Below are 20,460 nucleotides of genomic sequence, written 5' to 3'. Positions count from 1 at the left end.
ATAAGACTTGCTATTTGATAGCACAACAAGGTGACTACAGTAAACAATACTTTATTGTACATTTAAAAATAACTAAAAGAGTATAATTGGATTGTTTGTAACACAAAGAAAGGATAAATGCTTGAGGGAATGGGTACTCTATTTACCCTGGTGTGTTTATTACTTCATGTATACCTGTATCAAAATATGTCATGTGTCCCATAAATATACACACCTACTATGTACCCACAGAAATTAAACATTAAAAAATAATAGAGTGACATGTGTCCCATAAATATACACACCTACTATGTACCCACAAAAATTAAACATTAAAAAATGATAGAGTGACATGTGTCCCATAAATATATACACCTACTATGTACCCACAGAAATTAAACATTAAAAAATGATAGAGTGACATGTGTCCCATAAATATACACACCTACTATGTACCCACAGAAATTAAACATTAAAAAATGATAGAGTGACATGTGTCCCATAAATATACACACCTACTATGTACTCACAGAAATTAAACATTAAAAAATGATATAGTGAACGTCATAAATGTGTTTTTGATTTTAAAAAACAACTTATTATCTGATGAGAGATTAAAGTGAAAAAGATTGCAAATATTACTTAAAGGGAAGAGAAAGAGTAGGAAGCTGGGATTGAGGAGAAAGTCTTTTAAGCACGCTTCTTTCCCATCTTATCTAGTGACAAGTCAAGAGGTGCATTTAGAATCAATGGAACAAGAAATTTATATATGAAGAAATTTTCACACGTGGTTATGAAATACATCTGTAGAGGACTTGAAATAGCATTATAGGTTTTGTAACTCAGAGTGAAGAGAAGGAAGTGGGAGGAAATATAAAGCAGCTAAATTTTGACCTTCATAGTCGGTAGTCTGTGGACATCGACATATCAGCATGATATTAAAAACTACATGAATAAGGCCAGGCACAGTGGCTCACACCTATAATCCCAGCACTTTGGGAGGCCAAGGCGGGTGGATCACCTGAGGTCAGGAGTTCAAGACCAGCCTGGCCAACATCGCGAAATCCCGTCTCTATTAAAAATACAAAAGTTAGCCAGCTACTTGGGAGGCTGAGGCAGGAGAATCACTTGAATCCAGGAGGCAGAGGTTGTGTGAGCTGGGATCATGCCATTGCACTCCAGCCGGGATGACAGAATGAGACTCCGTCTCAAAAAAAAAAAAAAAAAAAAAAAAGCATATGAATAAATACCAGAAGACTTAAATCAGAAATGGTGGAAAGTGACAGTATCTAGGGACTGGTTGTAGAACTGACAGTATGAGAAAATAATTATAAAAGGATTATTGTTGTTCATTTAATATTTCTTTTCTTTTCTTTTCTTTTTTTTTTTTTTTTGAGATGGAGTCTCACTCTGTCACCCAGGCTGGAGTGCAGTGGTATGATCTCGGCTCACTGCAACCTCCGCCTCCCGAATTCAAGCAATTCTCCTGCCTCAGCCTCCCAAGTAGCTGGGATTACAGGCATGCACCATGACACCTGTCTAATTTTTGTATTTTTAGCAGATATGGAGACCAGGGTGGTCTCAAACACCTGACCTCAGGTGATCTGCCTGCCTCGGCCTCCCAAAGTGCTGAGATTACAGGATGAGCCACCATGCCCAGCCAATTTAATATATTTCTACTGTTTGCTTGTTTCTATTTATACATATTACTTGTGCAATAAAATTAATAAAATCATGTTTTGATCATAAACATATACTCATACCTGAATTGAGAGCCTGAACCAGTATGTGTCTTCATAATATACAAATACCAAGGTCAGCTATTAATAATTTAACCTTCCCAAATGACTGGCTTGCTGTATAAACACAGGTGCAGTGTGCTCCCAATAGAGAAATAATGGGTGGGACAATTCTTCACCCGATGCCTGTGAGAATAGGCATGCTAAACCCAAAATACTTGTGACACGTAGCAAACACCTTTACACTTTGTAAGGGGTGACTTAGTCTCAGAAATTATTATCTGTCTTATACAATGTATATTTTTAATTTGAATTTCATTGGCTTCTTTTATTGATCTGCATTTAATCTCCCATCTCCACGAATTTAATAACGTAGACTGTAAGTGGAGCTTAAATCTGTTTAATTGAATGTATGTAAAATAAGAAGAATTAAGTCAATGCTGGAGATTCTTCTTGCTCTTCCTCTCCTCTTCCTTCCTCTTTCTCTCAAATTTTGAAAAACATCAAAATACATCTCAATGTGAATGAATTTCATTGCCTTTCTTTGTGATGAAGACAGTAAAGAACCACCTTTTGAAACTCAGGGGTGTCCCCTAGAGAGCTGAGCTAGGAGCCCAGCATGGACTCCCACTGTGAATGGCAGGAAGGAGCAGACAGGGCAGTGCATGGCACAGTTGTTGTCCAGTTCATGGTCTTCCAAGGGCTACCTGGTTTCTAAGCATTCTAGTTCTGATCTCTCCACAAGTGCATTCTTTTGCCTGCCTGTAAGACATGGCCACTGTAAAAGTGGCAACGCCATTTATCTCCCTTTATTTTAGCCTCCTGTGGCTGCTGTAACAAATGACCACAAACTTGATGGCTTCAAACAACAGAAGAGTACACTCTCCCAGTTCTGGAGTCTGGAAGTCTAAAATCAGCTTCACTGGGCCCAAATACAAGTGTCAGCAAGGCTGCATGCTCTTGGAGGTTCTGGGGAAGCATCTTGTATTAGTCCATTTTCATACTGCTAAGAAGAAATACCTGAGACTGGGTAGTTTATAAAGTAAAAGAGGTTTAATGAACTCATAGTTCCACATGGCTGGGGAGGCCTCACAATCATGGCGGAAGGCAAAGGAGGAGCAAAGGCACGTCTTACATGGCAGCAGGCAAGAGAGCATGTGCAGGGGAACTGCCTTTTATAAAACCATCAGGTCTCATGAGACTTATTTACTACCATAATAGCACAAAAAACCCACCTCCATGATTCAGTTACCTCCCACCAGGTCCCTCCTATGACATATGGGGATTATGAGAGCTACAATTCAAGATGAGATTTGGGTGAGGATATAGCCAAACCATATCACAACTGTTCTTTGTCTCTTCCAGCCTCTGGGGGCTGCCAGTATTCCTGGGCTTGTGGCCACATCCCTCCCACCTCCACCTGTGTGGTCACATTGCGGTTTCCTCTTTCGTCTATGTCAAATCTCCCTCTATTTCCTTCCTTTAAGAACACATGTGATCGCATTGAGGTTCCATTGGATAACTAAGGGTAATTCTCCATTTCAGATGCTTAATGTAGTCACAAAAGACCCCCTTTTGGCCATAAAAGAAAACATTAACAGGATCCAAGGATTACAACATGGGCTTTTTTTTTTTCTGGTGGGGAGGGGGGCGCATTTTTTAGCCTACCACACCCTTCAAGGCCTTTCTCCCATTTCCAACCAACCCACCACTTTAGAAGGCATCCTCTGAGGATGCAATGATCATACATTTACTGAATAAAAAAGAAAGACATGAAGAATCTTAGTAGGGGAAAAGCAAGAAAGAGACTGATTAAATGGGAGGTCCTGCAAATTATCACTTAACTGAAGTTCTGCTGATTTTAATACCTTACTTAAAAGCACAGAATCAATTTAGAATATCTGGGATTTGAGGATTATGAAGTAGCAATCTGAGAAAGTGCATCGATATATTGTTTCTGTAGAAGTGATCAATGGTTGTCCAAGTAGGGCTTAAGGTGAAGAGTTCAGAGAAGTTGGAACCATTTCAATCTGGAACTTCATCTTCCTACTTCCCCGACCTGCTTAGCTCATTTTGTAGAATTGCTCTCCAGTTCTCTGATTTTATTATATCACAGCTTTCTGTGTTCCTGACCCTGACATGGTATGGTAACTCTGCTTAAACTCCTGAATTGCTGCCTTTGGTTCTGGACTTCCAGAGTCTTCACTAAACTAGCAACTAATATAGGAGCCAGCTGCTTGTAAAAATATGGCCCTTAAGGCCCCCAAAATTAATTTGAAGCTGACCAGGAGGCACTCATCTATAGCGGGCAAGAGACTCCAGAGGAAACCAGGGTCCCAGCATAAGATTTACTAATTTTCATGGTTACCTTTAAAATAGGATGCAAAATGCAGCAACACTTGAAAAGTGCCCATTTATAGATAAATATGTAGACCCATTTGCCTTAGCTTATAGTCTTAACACGAGCATGAATAATAAGCATCTACTGCCATCCTTTAGAAAAATGGCTCTTTAGTGTAAGGATTCCATAAATAAGTGAGATGCACCTAGCGGTCCTTCTAGAATTAATGATGGGAAATCAAAAGAGAGACTGTTAAGATGCTCCCAGGGACCCACTTTTCAGTAGTTTGCAAGTTTGCAACTCACTATAGGTTTAGTAGCAATGTAACCTAATTCTTTCTTCTATGAGAATCTGTCAGAACTCCCTCCTTTTGGAGGGAGAAGATTTGTTTCAATTTAAAGAATGATTCAAATTCACTGGTCACGTTCAAGGACTGTAGACCACATTCTTTAAGAATTTCACAAATCAAGGGGTCTTGCTCCTGGTGGCGGACACTGAAGGCTGCTTCCCCAAGGGCCAGTGCCTCTCTGCCTTCTTCTGACTCAGCAGAGCCTGATTCCTACAAATGGCAGGCTTTACCAACCCCCTCTAGTGAAGGTAGCCATGCAATATGTTTACAGCAAATAAGCTGTCTCCTCACAGCTCTGGGGAACTGAAAGGAACTACTCAGAAAAGTATTTCCTCCATGACAGAGGAAGTGAGATGCACAAACTAAGTTCTATGTGTCCATCCCTTCCTGTCCATGTGGGCGAGTGATGCATGAAGCCGTCACAACCATGTCATCGACATACTGATGATGGCAGCAGAGAGATGGAGACTGCCTGGACTTTGACAATATCCACAAGCACTGAATCTGCCTTGGACTGGCTATGTCTACACTTGTCTTGCAAAACAATACGGACACCTGCAATTGGAACAGTTTTAGTTAGCTGTTCTGTTACTCACAGACAAAAATATTTTGGCTGACAAACTTTAACACCTGGACCTTGGATAAATGCTCAAGCAGATCCCTGAGATGGCCCTGGGATGGACTGACTAGGTTCACAAACGTTATGTTAACACAACATATCCAAATGTTTATGTGCACACAATGCCCTTTCTTTCCTTCCAACAATAAGATGACTTACAGTTTTCATCAGATTCTGAAACTGGTTACAACACTGGTGTAAAAAGTGTGAGAAATTAGAGTTCAATCTCAAATCCAGGCCCTGTGCGTTCCAGGCTCTCCCCATTGGCTACCATCCCTTTCATTCTCCCTTAACTCTTGACCACACCTGGCCCCTCCACAACTTCCTGGCCAGACTGTCCTCTGTCCCCTGAGTACTCATGGCCTTCCCTCTCAGTTTTCTTCCATCTCTACTGGATCTATCTTTTAAAATCTCTAATTGCTCATTCTCCATGAAGCCTTCCAGGAATGTATCCTGTTCTCAATGGCCTCTCCCATATTTTGGACCATCATAATGAATATCATCTGTAGCCTCTATTTATAGCACTCAGTCTCGATTAGTATTAACAAGTTAACTTTGGGCAGAAACATTAACAGTGGTAGCATCAGCAGCAGCCGAAACAACTCTGTGTTTCATGATCAGAGTAGACACCATCCCCAATCCAGTCAGTCTGCTGCAGATGGGTGTGAGCAGGCACAGAGGAGCCCAGGACTCACAGAGCAGATGCTCCAGGGCAAATGAACAATACCAGAGACCCACTCAAGCCACCTGTGCTTCCCATGATGAAACGGTTGGGCCATGGTCAGTGGTAGTAGATGGAATATAACAAGATTGAATTTGCAGAATGAATTTAATATAGGAGCCATAACAGAGAGAAAATGCCCAAAAGATATGGAGCAAGCCATCTATTTCTACAAGACAAAAAAAATTAGGAGGTATGCATTACTTTTTATGATATACACACAAGCTATTAAATGACTGTTAAACTATTTTGCAATTTTCATTGAGATTATGTGGGACTTTATGATAAGATAATCCAATATAGGTTAAAAATTGGGTACCAGTACAATCTAAAATACAACTATGAATCTCACAAACATATAGAACAAAAGCAGGCATAAAAGTAGACATACCAGATGATTACATTTATGCCATAAATGCAAAGAATACAAAAACTCATAATACTACTCTGTGATGTCAGAAATGAGGTTGCCCTTGAGGGGATTAATGATAGGAAGGGCCCTGGGGGGCTTTCGGGATGCTGGCTGCATTCTGCTTTTTTGGCCTGGATGCTGATTACAGAATCATGTTTGGTTTTAAAATTCATCAAAATTCCACAATAACTTACTCACATGTGTTTATATTTATATATTTAATTTCTATATAATGTTTATATTAAATATATAATATATATCCTATATGTATATCCTTCTTCAATAAAATGTTTTGAAATTATTTGTTCAAGAATTTTAAAAAGATAAGGTGAGGGTTGGCAATGCGGTCACAGACATTAAACAGTGATGACATTTTAATTCCATAAAAGTAATCTCTATGTTACGCTTCTACCCAGAAGACTGATGAGTCTTGTGTTCTGATAACCTGTGCTTGGCCTTAACCCAGAACCTCCGTTCACTATGACTTTGAATTATTCAAGGCTTCTCATTGATGTACCACCTAAAAGTGTTCTAGTGTTTCCGGCATAAACCACTGTCCACCTGCTCTAATGTGAGATTCCATAAAAGCCAAGTGTCAGGGATGTTTTCATGCAAATCCGATCCCGCTGGAGTTTCCGACTCCCACATCAGCCATTGTGGCACTGGAGAAGGTCACAGAGTTTCCATGAGAAGGCGAGAACTGTAGCTGCTAACAAAAGGCATACGTTGTGCATGGCCTATTGTAGACAGATACATATTTAATACTGAAAATAAAAAACGTAACGCCGAGCCTATTATTCCAAAGAGAAGAAATTTAGAAAAGAGCATGGACCAGCAAGGGAGACATGAATGACAAAATTGAAAAGGACGTATTCTCATTTGGTAAATCCCCTTGGAAGTAAGATTGCCTTAAACACTTTTAATTTGATTTCTAAAACATAAATTGTGCATAACTGGTGATAATTAGACTGTACTCCAGGACAAGATGCCTTGTTGTTCAGAGTGATTACCATGAGGCCCTTCCAGGTCTGTGTCATCAAGAGGGCACTCCACCACGTGCATGACATTCTTCTCACAGGGGTGGCAAGGGGGCCCCTGGGTACCAGGAACCATTTTCACAAAATGGCTGAATCAAGTGAGTTCAGAATGGATTTTCTAATTAAGTAGAAAGCAGGTACTGTACTCTGAGTTTCAATAAACCACAATGCAAGACTGGTAATACTTGAAAAATACTATTTTTTTAAAAAAGCACATATTACAATTTCTAACTAAATCTACCAAAATGGAAGCAATGTTGGATAGGAATGCACTCAACACTGTGTGCAAACATATCCGAAGTGTGACTGTTACGACTTGGATTCTCCACTGTTGAAGACTGACTGTCATCTTTCACTTTCACCGGTGGAAGCCACTCCTGCCTTGGCGAGGATCTCAGCCCTCTAGGTCAGCATTTCCGCTATCTACGCAACTCAACGGGCCTCCACCACACCCTGCCTTTACTTTTATTTTTGCTTAATGATAACACTACTGTGGAATTCTCCTTGCACGTGCATTGTCTTTACGTGGACTCTAAGCTTCATGGGAAGCACTGGCATCTTCTCTTTCCACATTCTGTCTGGTACTTAGCACGGAGTTCTCACCTCCTAGCCGGGATCATTCATGCTGGCTCTGTTGGCAGGTATTCTCTGTCGAGGTAACACTGCTCTGTACATTAGTGAATTTGAGACTGCTCTGGAGCTACAGGCAGGTTGAATGATTTGATACCTCCTCTCCCTGATGGAATTTTATGCCAAAACACAAGCCATTGCTGTATTTCAGGAGAGTGGATGCAGTCAGGCCTCAGTGCGGGAGCAGCGGTGCAACATTTGCTGTGCAGCCCTGTGGGACAGGCTTAAACCTTGGACACCCTGTCCCAGGGCAGCACAGCCCAGAGAAACAAACAGCACCCACGAAAGCCCAGCAGAACCAAAAGGTGAAGCAAGGCTCAGCTGCATGTGTATTGTGATGGAACAAGAAAAGCAAAGTCCCCTCCAAAGCCTTCTCTGGAATTCAGCCATTCACTAGAGCTTCTCCAGGAGCAGTTGCCCCTGACAACTGGCCGTCAGCATGGAGGGAGAAGAGTTCCCAGTGACTGCATCCTCTGTTTACTGCAGAGGGGAGGCTGCTGTGGTTGCATCGGCTGCAAAAGTACTGAATGTAGATGCTGGCAGGGTCGGCTGCTGCGCTGGAGGGAGGAGGCCTGCCGCCACTCCCCGTGCATGGAGAAGATGCAGGGCTACTGCTTGCCAGGCCTACAGTTGAGCTTGGAGGACAGGGTCCCAGGACCTGGTTCTCAACCCGCTTTGCTGCTGTGGGACATTTCTGTGTAAGAAGCTCTGGGCAGCCATTTAATTCCACCTTTTTTTTTTGTGAGACAGAGTCTTGCTCTGTCGCCAGGCTGGAGCGCAGTGGCGCGATCTCGGCTCACTGCAACCACTGCCTCTTGGGTTCAAGCCATTCTCCTGCCTCAGCCTCCTGAGTAGCTCAGATTACAGGCACCTGCCACCAAGCCCAGCTAATTTTTGTATTTTTAGTAGAGATGGGGTTTCACTATGTTGGCCAGGCTGGTCTCGATCTCCTGACCTCGTGATCTGCCCACCTCGCCCTCCCAAAGTGCTGGGATTATAGGCATGAGCCACCACACCAGCCTTATTCCACTCTTGAGTGACACTCATGACAGCCCTTGGACCTGGGTGACATGAACGTCCACATGCACCTTGGAAGGTGGGAGTAACTGCAAAACCCTAGACACCACTGCTTTCTAAGTCCCAAAGGGAGTGCCAGACAACCACGAGATCAAATCTGCAGTAATCACGTTCTTACATAAAGCACAATTCTGCTCAAAGAAAAGTAGAGGCAGAAACACATGCTCCACAGACCCTGAGTAAAACTTGACTTCCTCTATATTAATTAGAAATATGTAGTGGTTAAAGTCCCCAGCCGTGTGAGATCATCAGCACCACCACCATCAAACAAAATGAGGATTGGCTGTGCAGTTCCTCCCCGAGACCCTCTAAACCCTGGTCATCTGATTTCAACAGGTGCAGGGATCTGTTTCCTGGGCACTGAAGCACTGGATTGAATCCTCAGCCTGACTGTTCCGGGCAACTGTGCTCCATTCATGAAGCTCGCTCACGCAGGAGACTGCAACGCTCTCTCTCCCGGAACTGCTCCTGAAGCCTCTTCAGGGTTAGACAAGTTTTTAAGGCAATTTAGTATGTCTGGCACTTTTGTGGCCAGGTTACACTTTTCTCCCCCAACAGCTTTCCCATCTTTTCATCAAACTCATAGCTTAATAGAGATGAAATTCACGTATCATAAAGTTCATCTTTTTAATGTATACAATTCAGTGTTTTTAAAATACATAATATTAACAGAGTCATACATCTATCACCACTATCAAATTCCAGAATAATTCCTTCATCCCCCTTCAAAGAAATTTTATACCTATTAGCAATCATTTCATTTTCTCCCCACCTCTAGCTTCTGGTAGCCACAAACCTATTTTCTATCTCTAGGGATCTGCCTATTCTGAAATCATACAATATGTGGCCTTTTATGCCAGCCTTCCTTCACTTAGCGTGAACTTTCCAGGGTTAATTCATGTTACAACATAGATCCATTCTTCATTCCTTTTTACAGTGGAGGAGTATTCCATTGTATGGTTACATCACAATTATTTATTTATTTATTTATTTATTTATTTATTTAGAGATGCAGTCTAGCTCTGTCACCCTGGCTGAAATGCAGTGGCGCGATCTCGACTCACTGCAACCTCCACCTCCCACGTTCAAGCGATTCTCCTGCCTCAGCCTCCCGAGTAGCTGGGACTACAGGCACGTGTTACCACACCTGGCTATTTTTTTATTTTTATTTTTAGTAGAGATGGGGTTTCACTGTGTTAGCCAGTATGGTCTCGACTTCCTGACCTCGTGATCCGTCCGCCTCGGCCTCCCAAAGTGCTGGAATTATGGGTGTGAGCCACTGCGCCCTGCCACATCACAATTATTTATCCATTCTCTGGGCAATGGATATTTGAGTTGTTTTCACTTTTTTGGCTATTATCAATAACGCTGTTATGAACTGCATATACTAGTTTCTATACAAACATATGTTTCCAGTTTTCCTGAGTCTATACCTAGGAGTAGAACTACTAGGTAATATGGTAACTCTGTGTTTAACTTTTAGGAGAACTACTAAACTATTTTCCACAGAGGCCACACAATTTATCTTTCTACTGGTAATGTAAGAAGGTTCCCATTTCTCTATAGCCTGGGAATACTTATTATTTTCCATTTTTTGTTTGTGTTTTGTTCTTATAATCATCCTAGTGGATGTGAAGGGGTATTTCATTGTGATTTGATTTTCATTCACCCTGAGGCTGAATGATGTTGAGCATCTTTTCATATGCTTTTTGGCCATTTGTCTTTCTTTGGAGAAATGTCTCTTTAAATCCTTTGCCTATTTTTAAATTGAATTATTTCTTTTTTTGTTTGTTTGTTTTGAGAAGCAAGAGTGGTTGATATATTCTAGATACTAGACCTTTACTAGATACATGATTTGCAAATATTTTCTCCCATTCTGTGGGTTGTCTTTTCACCTTCTTGGTAGTGTTTTTGATACACAAAATGTTTTAAGTTTGATGAAGTCCAATTTATCTATTTTTTATTTGATTGCTTGCACTTTTGTTGTCACATGTAAGAAACCATTGCCTAATTCAAAGTCACAAAGATTTATCCCTATGTTTTCTTCTAAAAGTTTTATAGCTTTAGCTCTTATATTTGGGTCTTTGGTCCACATTGAGTTCATCTTTGTATATGGTATGAGTTGGGGGTCCAACTGCACTCTTTTGCATGTGAATATCTAGTTGTACCACCACAATTTTGGTGGAAAGACTATTCTTTCCTCATTGAATGGTCTTGACTCCCTTGTCAAAAAGTAATTGACTATAGATGTATGGGTTTATTTTTGAACTCTCAATTCTATTCCATTGATCTATATGTCTATACCTATCCTAGTACCGTATTGTTTTGATTTCTGTAGCTTTACAGTAAGTTTTAAAATCAGGAGGTGTAAGTCTTTGAATTGTTCTTTTTTGAGATTGTTTTGACTATTATGAGTCCTTTGCATTTTCATATGAATTTCAGAATCAACTTGTAGTTTCTTTAAGAAAGAAAGAGGGATTTTGATAGAGATTTGGTTGAATCTGCACATCAATTTAGGGAGTATTGTCATGTAAATGATATGAAGTCTTTCAATCAATTCATATAAGATATCCTTCCATTTACTTAGGTCTTAATTTCTTTCCATTTTGTTTTGTAGTTTTAGTACACAAGTCTTATACTTCTTTATTTTGTTAAATTTATTCTTAAGTATCTTATTCTGTTTGAAACTATTTTAAGTGGAATCATTTTCTTAATTTTATTTTGGGATTGTTCATAGCTAGTGGCTAAAAATACAAATGATTTTTGCGTTTTGGTCTGAAATCTTCCTTCCTGCTGAACTCATTTATTATTATAATAGGTTTTTTTGTGGATTCCTTAAGATTTTCTATATACAACATTATGTCTTCTATGAATAGAGACAGGTTTACTTCTTTCTTTCCTATCTGGTTGTCCTTGATTTTGTTTTTGTTTTTGTTTTTCCTACCTAATAGCCCTGGCTAGATCCTCCAATATAATGTTAAATAGCCATGCTGGGAATGAACATCCTTGTCTACCATCTCCTGGTCTTAGGGGGACAGATTTCAGTCTTCTGCTCTTCAGTATGATGTTAGCTATTGGGTTTTTCACAGATACTTGTCAAGTTGAAGATGTTTCTTTCTGTTCCTAGCTTGTTGAGTCTTTTGTCAGGAAACGGTTTTTGGATTTTGTCACATGCTTATTCCATGTCTGTTCAGATGATCATGTGCTTTTTGCCCTTTATTCTATTCATGTAGGTATAATACACTGATTGATTTTCATACAAGCCAATTTGTTTTTCCTGGAATATATCCCATTTGGTCATGGTGTATAATCTTTCTACATGTAGTTAGATTCAGTTTGCTACTATTTTGTTGAAGAGTTTTATATCTATTTTCATAAGGGCTATTGGTCTGTAGTTTCCTTGTGATACCTTTATCTAGTTTGGTATCAGGGTACAGATCGTCTTTTTCTCATTTAGGTTTTGGGGTAATAGTTCAAGCCTGGATTATAATTTGCCCACGTTTGTTGTACCTGTGGAAAAAGGTTTTACATTATAATATCTGCTTTTTTTCATCTTAGGGTCTAATGCTTGTGTATTTATTTACTGAGAATTAAAACTTTTTTGCCCACACAAATAGGCATCTACTATGATAATGAGAATGGATAAAACAGTTACATACTGTTTTATCTATGGCCACAATGTTTTTCTAGGATAACTCCTATATTATTATTATTTTTTAGTTGGAGTCTTGCTCTGTTGCCCAGGCTGCAGTGCAATGGTGCAATCTTGGCTCACTGCAACCTCTGCCTCCCAGGTTCAAGCGATTCTCCTGCCTCAGCCTCCTGAGTAGCTGGGATTACAGGCACTTGCCACCACGCCTGGCTAATTTTTGTACTTTTAGTAGAGAAGAGGTTTCACCCTGTTGGCCAGGATGGTCTCAAACTCCTGATGTCAGGCGATCCACCCGCCTCAGCCCCCCAAAGTACTGGGATTACAGGCGTGAGCCACCATGTCCAGCCCTATATTATCATTTTATAGGCAAAGGCTTTCTTCTCTCCCTAACCCTACCACTCTCTGGCTACTAAATCCCTACCATCACTCCATTAAGCCCACTTTACATATTACCTTCTCCATGAACTTTCTTCTGAAAGATTTCTCTTTCTCCTCTCAACTCCAATAGCACTTCTCTTTGGCTTACTCAATAGTGCATGTATATATCTGTATTTGTTGTAGGTTTCTTCTGTGGATTTCAGTGTCTTTTCTTTCCTGAGAGATTTATGACACTGGTTTACACTTTATGTAATATTCAGTAGTACCTATTTAGCACCTTCTCCTTAGTTCCCACTCAACATATGTTGTTTTAATAATTTTCTTAATTCACCCTTGATATAATGTCCAGGAATTCTATGAAATATATAAAATCATTATATTTATGCCACTGTCTTTAAGTTGATCAAGCATGAATAAGTAATTGTATAAGTAATTTTAATATATGCTAAGCATTTCCACGTAGTAAACAACTTTGTGAACAAATCCAAAACATATAAAATGAATTGTTAAAATTGAAACCATATTATATCATATGGCATAGTGACAATTAGAACTTGGGAAAAATAAATTATGTAATAGTTAGTTACTTAGAAAAAAATTGCAAGGTAAAATTATGCTCTTTCTCTCTGACAGTGACTTGCTTTCCCAGAATGAATACAGTACCTGGTGTCAGAAGTATGACCGAGGTGACGATCAAGGAGCAGATGACCAGAATGACAAGCAGTGCAATCGCTATTCCTTTCCAATTCCTCTGCGGAGGGTTACTCCCCACCAGCTCCTAAAAACAGCAACAACAAAGAAAACCCCAGTGAGTGAAATAAGGAAATAAAATAAGCCAAATAGACATATTTCATTTAAATCAAGAACCAAGATACAAAACAGTGAAAGAGGCATCTTCCCATTCTTGAACCTACTATTAGTTCCCTTCTGTACCCTTCTGCCTTCAGTGGCCCAAAGCCGTCAGCTGTCATTTTCCCGTACTGTGGCCAAATGTTACCTCAAGAAAGAATCTGATATTATTATGTTTGCAGCTTTTGTGCAAGCCTAATGGTCCTCCTCCCAATAAACCAAACTCTACAGTATAGGGTCATCTTGGAGCTTTCCTTCTTCACAGCTAAACTCCTTACCCTCATTGAATCCAACCCAACTAGGATTAAACTTTTCAGCTCCAAGTCCTCTGTCATTATTCCCTTTTTTTTTACATCCATGTGATCAACTTCTATTTCAGGGTACCAAATTTAAACATTTATTTAGCACATGCTATGTGCCAATTTTCACCAACTTCTGCCCATCGTACTGCCTTCAGGCTTTTCTTTTTTCTATAGCTCCTCATTCAAGGTTTCAAGATTTTTCTGGTCTCTCTTCACTGGGAAAGTCACCTATCCTTATTCTAGGTTTCAGTCCCTTCCAGAGAGCCCTCCGCAAGAGTGGCAGGTGGGAGAGGGACTCTGGAGACACTGCTAAAGGGTGCTAAAGACTACATAAGTCTAGGAAATTCATCATGCATACTGGCTGCTGAGACCAAGTTTTCAGTTCCCTGCAAATTAGAGGAATCATATAACTTTTAGTCAAAACTGTGATTCTTTGAGAGACAAAAAGGATAATATGAATGCTTAATAATAAGTAATAAATATAATAGTTACATATGGATTATTATTAATTATACAGGAGCAAATAAGGACAGATGGTCACACTGCAAAGGGACCACTTCTGCCCATGTATAGTCTGGAGAATACACTCTTATAGTGCACATAATTGCAACTCAGTAACCAAGCCAAAATGAGGTAGAATGAAGACGGCCTCAAAAAGTAGACAATGCAATATATAAATATATTTTCATCAAAGATTAAAAGTTCATTAGAATGTGTCAAATTGGTACAAACTAAAATAGACAATATGCAATGTCATCCAAATATTTAATATTGGCTATATTTGTTATTAAATTGAGAAAAATTCATGGGGCCATTATAGGTTTAGTAGGAAAGAGTTCTACAGTGGTTTAGAATTTCTACAAGTCTTCATATTTGCCATCTATAACTTAATTCATCTACAGAGAGTAGCTTTTTAGAACTTAAAAAGTAAGACTATCCATGAGCAACAAAATAGCCACAGAAAGTTACACTGATTCAATCTCATTTCCTATTAGGTAGTATTTTCTTTGGGAGAAAATCACTGGCCAGGGCCAAGGATAAGTAATTAGATCTTGCTAATTCAGCTGCTTTTCATTTCACCTGAATTGAGAAAGAAAATAAGCCCTTTTCATCAAGTCTGTGACTAGCAGGAATCTTTCAGTGGTACTATTCATACAAGCAACCTAGTGCACGCAATTTCTCACAGCCCAGTTGACATTCCTCAAATGCTGTTAAGAGGAAATTCCAAGGAAACCATTAAAAACAGAACATCAAGACCAAATCTTATTCATGAACCAGAATGATAAAATTAATGTTATCTTCATTAGCTCAAATAATTGATATCTTTTTAGTATTGTTTCTATTTCATTTTTAATTATTTTTTAAATTTTTTCCAGCCCAGGCTGGAGTGCAGTGGTGTGATTGTAGCTCACTGCACCCTCGACCTCCTGGGCTCACATGATCTTTCTGCCTCCGCCTCCCAAGTAGCTGGGACTACAGGGGTGTACCACCAAGCCTGGCTAATTTTTATTTATTTAATTTTTTTGTAGAGACAGGGTCTCACCATGTTGCCTAGGCTGGTCAAACTCCTGGCCTCAAGCAATCCTCTGGCCTCAGCCTCCCAAAGAGCTGGGATTACAGGCATGAGCCGCCGAGCCTGACGTGAATATTGTTTCTCATAAGAGTAATCTAGACTTCTAAATTCTGTTTTAAACACATTTATTATATAATAGATGCATTGGTCAAAGTCCATTTGCAAATAAAACAAAACAAATAAAACCCCTAGGACTTTTGATTTGCATCAATTACTCAGCCAGCCAATAATGTGACTGATTTACTTACAAAAGTTCATTTGAACAAATGTTGCAGTGGTAAACCCCTCCCTGGCCCAAACACACTCATGATCTGACAGTGGCTGGATATTGTTACAGATCATGACATAGAGAATATTATTTAGAAATATGTTTTAGAAAGAAGATAAAGATATTTGCAAGACATATCACATGAAGTAAAGTTGAAGGAAGTGTTTAGCCTCAAATACCAAATACTTAAAAGTCCTCACTCATTTGAAGGCATATCACATGGACTGGGGAGCATGTTCCAGAAAGCAGAGTTAGAACCAAAAGGAAATTTAACAGAGGCAAATCGTGCAACAGTGAAATTCAGAATGTCTAACCATTGGTACTGCCTGATAATAGAATGGGCTGCTTCACCCAGAAGTGAGCAGGATGAATGCGCATCTCATGGAAATCCTGGGGGACTGATCCTTCAGGGAGGAAGGCAGAAATAGATGACATTAATAAGGAAGAACACAGCAGAAGTTCTATGGACACATATAAGATAGAGATGAAAGATGCAAAACTGTGGAAGCTGGTACTGGGGGTGAAGAAATGAATGAGAGTAAGGACACTTCATGAAAGGGGGCCAAATACTATGCTTCTTCCATGCCCACTGGACTAAGATAAGATTTTACACAGAAAACCAATCTGGTATACATTATTGAATGAAAAAATGCACAGTAAGATGACCCATAGGCATCGATGCATATCTCACTCAACTGGAGTGATTCTAGATCATATACATCGTTTCTTAGGTACAGATGCATCACACTGTCTTTCAGGAAGCATTCCTGCATTAAAACCCACAGGGATAAAGATATTCTTTACTAAATTCCATTTTTATTTGCCAAATTTTGTTTTTCAGAGTGCAGGAAATTTTCTTTTACTACACAAGCAACATTGTAACAATAATAATGGGAAACAAATTAAACAGGAAAAAAGTGATGAAAAACCTTGTTAATCCAAAAAATTGAATTTTTAAGCCTTTTTCGTATTCTTTTCTATTTCTGGTCTATATGTACATTTAATTTTTAAATAGGTACAACCACAGCATAGATATAGTTTTCAAGTTAGAACGCAGGCTAATATGTTCTTCTTTGAACATCCAATTTGGCTCCCCAAATTCAGACTTCCTCCTATCTTGCAGGAGTTGAATTGTTAAAAATTTGAGTAGGATTGACTCTGCTTTCCATGAAAGTCAAGAGAAGTCATTAGGTTATCCCCTGGCACACTGAGTTTCAGTCGTGCATTTCTCAGTAGAATTAGATATTTTTTGCCTAGCATGGTGAAAGTGAGGTTATAACATATTCCCTATCCTGTCACCACCTGTGTACTTTGGAGGTCCATTAAAATGGAAAAGCATGTTCACAACCATTTACTCTAAGAAGAATAAGTCTTCTACCCAGTGATCCACATCCATCCATCCATCCATCCATCCATCCATGCATCCATCCATCCACATCCATCCATCTATCCATCCATCCACATTCATCGACATATCCATCCATCCATTCACCCATCCATCCACTCATCCATCCATCCATCTATTCATCCACATTCATTCACCCGTCTATCCATCCATTCATCCATCCATCCATCCATCTATTCATCCACATCCGTACATCCACTCATCCATCCATCCATCCATCCATCCATCTGTCCATCTGTGTATCTGTCAATCCACATCCATCCATCCATCTGTCCATCTGTGTATCTGTCAATCCACATCCATCCATCCAACACATGTTTATCTAGGGCTTAGTATGCCAGGTTAGGTTTTGAGAACGTTGAATACAGGAATGAATACAACAGATACTGACACTGTTATCAACCGAAGTAGAATGGCTTTCATTTTTTTCATATCTTTTTCTTGCAATCTAGTGCAGGAATGGGGGAAGGGATAAACAATAAGCAGATCAGCTCATTAAGAGAAGAGAAAAGCAGCAAAATGGAGCTCTGAGAGCTGTTTGCATCAGAGAGACCTCTAGCAAAGTGACATCTGAATAGAACTCAAGGAATCTGCAGAGCTGACGTCTGAGAAGACAATCCAGATAGAGGGAGTGGCAGGTGCCTGGCCTGTGAGACAGCATAGGCTTCAGTGGAGACAGCAAGGAGGCAGTGGCCAGAGTGGGAGAGCAAGGTGACTGTTCTGAGAGAGGAGTGGGGGACAGTAAGGGGCCAGGGAGTGCAGAGCCTGAGGGCCAGGTGCAGGCTTCGGCTTACCTCTGAGTGAAAGGGGTGTGAGCACAGCAGTGTGTAAATAAGGCTCCCACTAAGGAAGGTGGCCAGAGGAGCTGCTTAGAGGAAACACTTGCAGAAACCAGGGTGGGAACAGGAGCGGCCAACAAGGTACAGGGGTAACGGAGGTCTGTCCTGGGTGGCAGTGGTGGGTGTGCTGGGAAGTCGCTGAATTCTGGGCATACAACAGAAAGATATTAGCCAACAGTGTTATTCTGAGAGGGTCATACAGACCTAGGTGTCAGGATATATATATATGTACCCCTTTTGCATGTAAAGCCCTCTCTCGGGCTCTAGCCTTCTGTTTTCAAGAAAAAAACACCCTTTGCACCTGTGACACGGCAAGTCTGTCCTCTTTCTACCTCTAAGCCTAATCTAAGTTCTACCCCACTCCGCTCATACCTTATTGTTCCTGGAGCAAGTCATTCCCTTCCATGCCCCGTTTCCTCAACATGCCCTAAACTTTTCTGTTTCCTGGAATTTCCCTTCATCTTCATTTTGAGAGGCAAATCCCTTTGCATTCTTTACTTATCAGCTAAAATATCACCTCTGACATTGTAGGAAGTCTTGCCTGGTTTCACCGGCATTATTCTTCCCCCTGGACACAATCACAACACTCTGTGAGTGCCTTTCTGTAACACTAATTCCACTATTAATTTATCTATTTAATATATATTATCTTAGTACATGTATTAATATATTATCATAATGCATGTGTCATTACCAGGGGGCAAATTACTTAAGGACACAGTTATCTTGCTGTGTTCAATGTCTCAATGTCTCGTACAAAACTTGGGACAACACAGTGCGCAGAGACTGTATTGAGTGGATGAATGGATGGATAAATGCCTTTAGAAGTAACAGAAAGGCAATCATTGATGGATGCAGAAAGCAAAGGGTTCATGCAAGCCCAGCTGCGTGAATGAGGCCATAAGCAGCAATGGATCCTGCAAGATGTAATGCAAACTGACACGCATAGTTGGCAATCCTGTCCTTTGCGACATCACTGCTGCTCATACTTATTTTTAACTCGGGCAAAAATAAAACAAACAATGAACTAAAACCAAGCTATACCTTTTCTGTGTTGTTTGGTCATTTTAAACATAAAATTCACCTTTATCCAATGTTATTATCTTAGTAACTTGTGATTACAGCTTGACTTTTGTGTGTGCCAATTGTATATCTCAAGTGCAAGAAACACAGATTAAGATAATAATTACAGACACCACAATGTCTATGAACTGATTCAAGGAGGACCCTAATGCAGGCTGCTTTAATTTTTCTCCCCAGCTACAGCCGATCGAACCCATGCCTCTCCGTCAGGGAATGCATTCCTGTTCTCTCCTCTCTGTGTTAAAATCTGACACATCTCATCTTGGCCTGAACTTCGTATCTCTCATGAATTTGCCTTGCTACCTTTATCAGACTTTGTGCCTTATGAAGAGGAGAAGATTCAAATGAGAACTCTAAGGTGGAGATGATTTTTGAATGCTGCAAGGAGGAAAGGAGTGGGAGACAAAACGAACTGATTGCTTAGGGGTTATCAGGATTAAATGTAAATGTATTTGAAAGCATACTATATTTTATAAAAATTATAGAAACATAAGATATTAATTTATTATTTATTGCTATCACCACTAAATAATGTTTTAGCAACATATGACATGTAATAGAGAAATAACTCAAAAGTATATTAAATTTCCTACTCTTTATAAAGAAAGGGAAGGGGCTAGAGTGGTCACATTCCACTTGTGATCCTCCAACTTCTTGTTGCATCCTGAGCTTTAATGAGGGGAAATCAGAAATTTAATTTGTATTGGGTCCTCAAAGCAGAGTGATCCAGGTTATTGGATCCATAATTGTGACTCCACAATAAAGTGATGCATACCTCAAGCAGCCAATAACCACCGTGGATGTTCCAGGCACACATCCCATGACATGCTTGTTTCATGTAATGTAAGTCTGGCCTTACGCAGCTAAAGGGACAGAAGGAATCACCTCCAGCAGAAGTGAGATTGGAGGATGATTTCACGATCAACCAAAGCCTCTTCCTAAAGACACACCCCTGCAGGAGAAGACTGGAGCAATCGGGGCAGCACAGCAGGGACCCCGGGGACAGCTGAGGTCCAGCCTTGCCAGCCACAGTGGGGACAGCTGGCAATTGTGTATTCTATGTCCCTTAGCTAAAGGCAGAGGGGTCAACCAGATGGCCTTCTCACTAGGGAAGGAGGAAGTGAAGTAAATTATTTCTCTCATAATAATCTATCTTTAAACCAATCAATCTCTTCTTCTATCAGGCAGCCTGCAGAAGTATATTAAG

The 20,460-nt window shown here is 40.1% G+C and overlaps 1 protein-coding gene across 2 annotated transcripts in view; it reads right to left on the bottom strand.

Moving 5' to 3' along the window:
• DPP6 (dipeptidyl peptidase like 6) overlaps positions 1-20,460 on the bottom strand; it is an 863,103-nt gene that overhangs the window by 444,404 nt on the left and 398,239 nt on the right. For both annotated transcript variants that reach the window (XM_024249875.3, XM_024249876.3), the window contains exon 2: positions 13,598-13,712. In XM_024249875.3, coding sequence (XP_024105643.2) covers positions 13,598-13,712 — 115 coding nt within the window. The remainder of the gene's footprint in view (positions 1-13,597; positions 13,713-20,460) is intronic.

Source organism: Pongo abelii, chromosome 6, assembly GCF_028885655.2.
Source record: "Pongo abelii isolate AG06213 chromosome 6, NHGRI_mPonAbe1-v2.0_pri, whole genome shotgun sequence".
Classification (NCBI taxonomy): domain Eukaryota; kingdom Metazoa; phylum Chordata; class Mammalia; order Primates; family Hominidae; genus Pongo; species Pongo abelii.
This window is presented reverse-complemented; position numbering and strand designations above follow the sequence as displayed.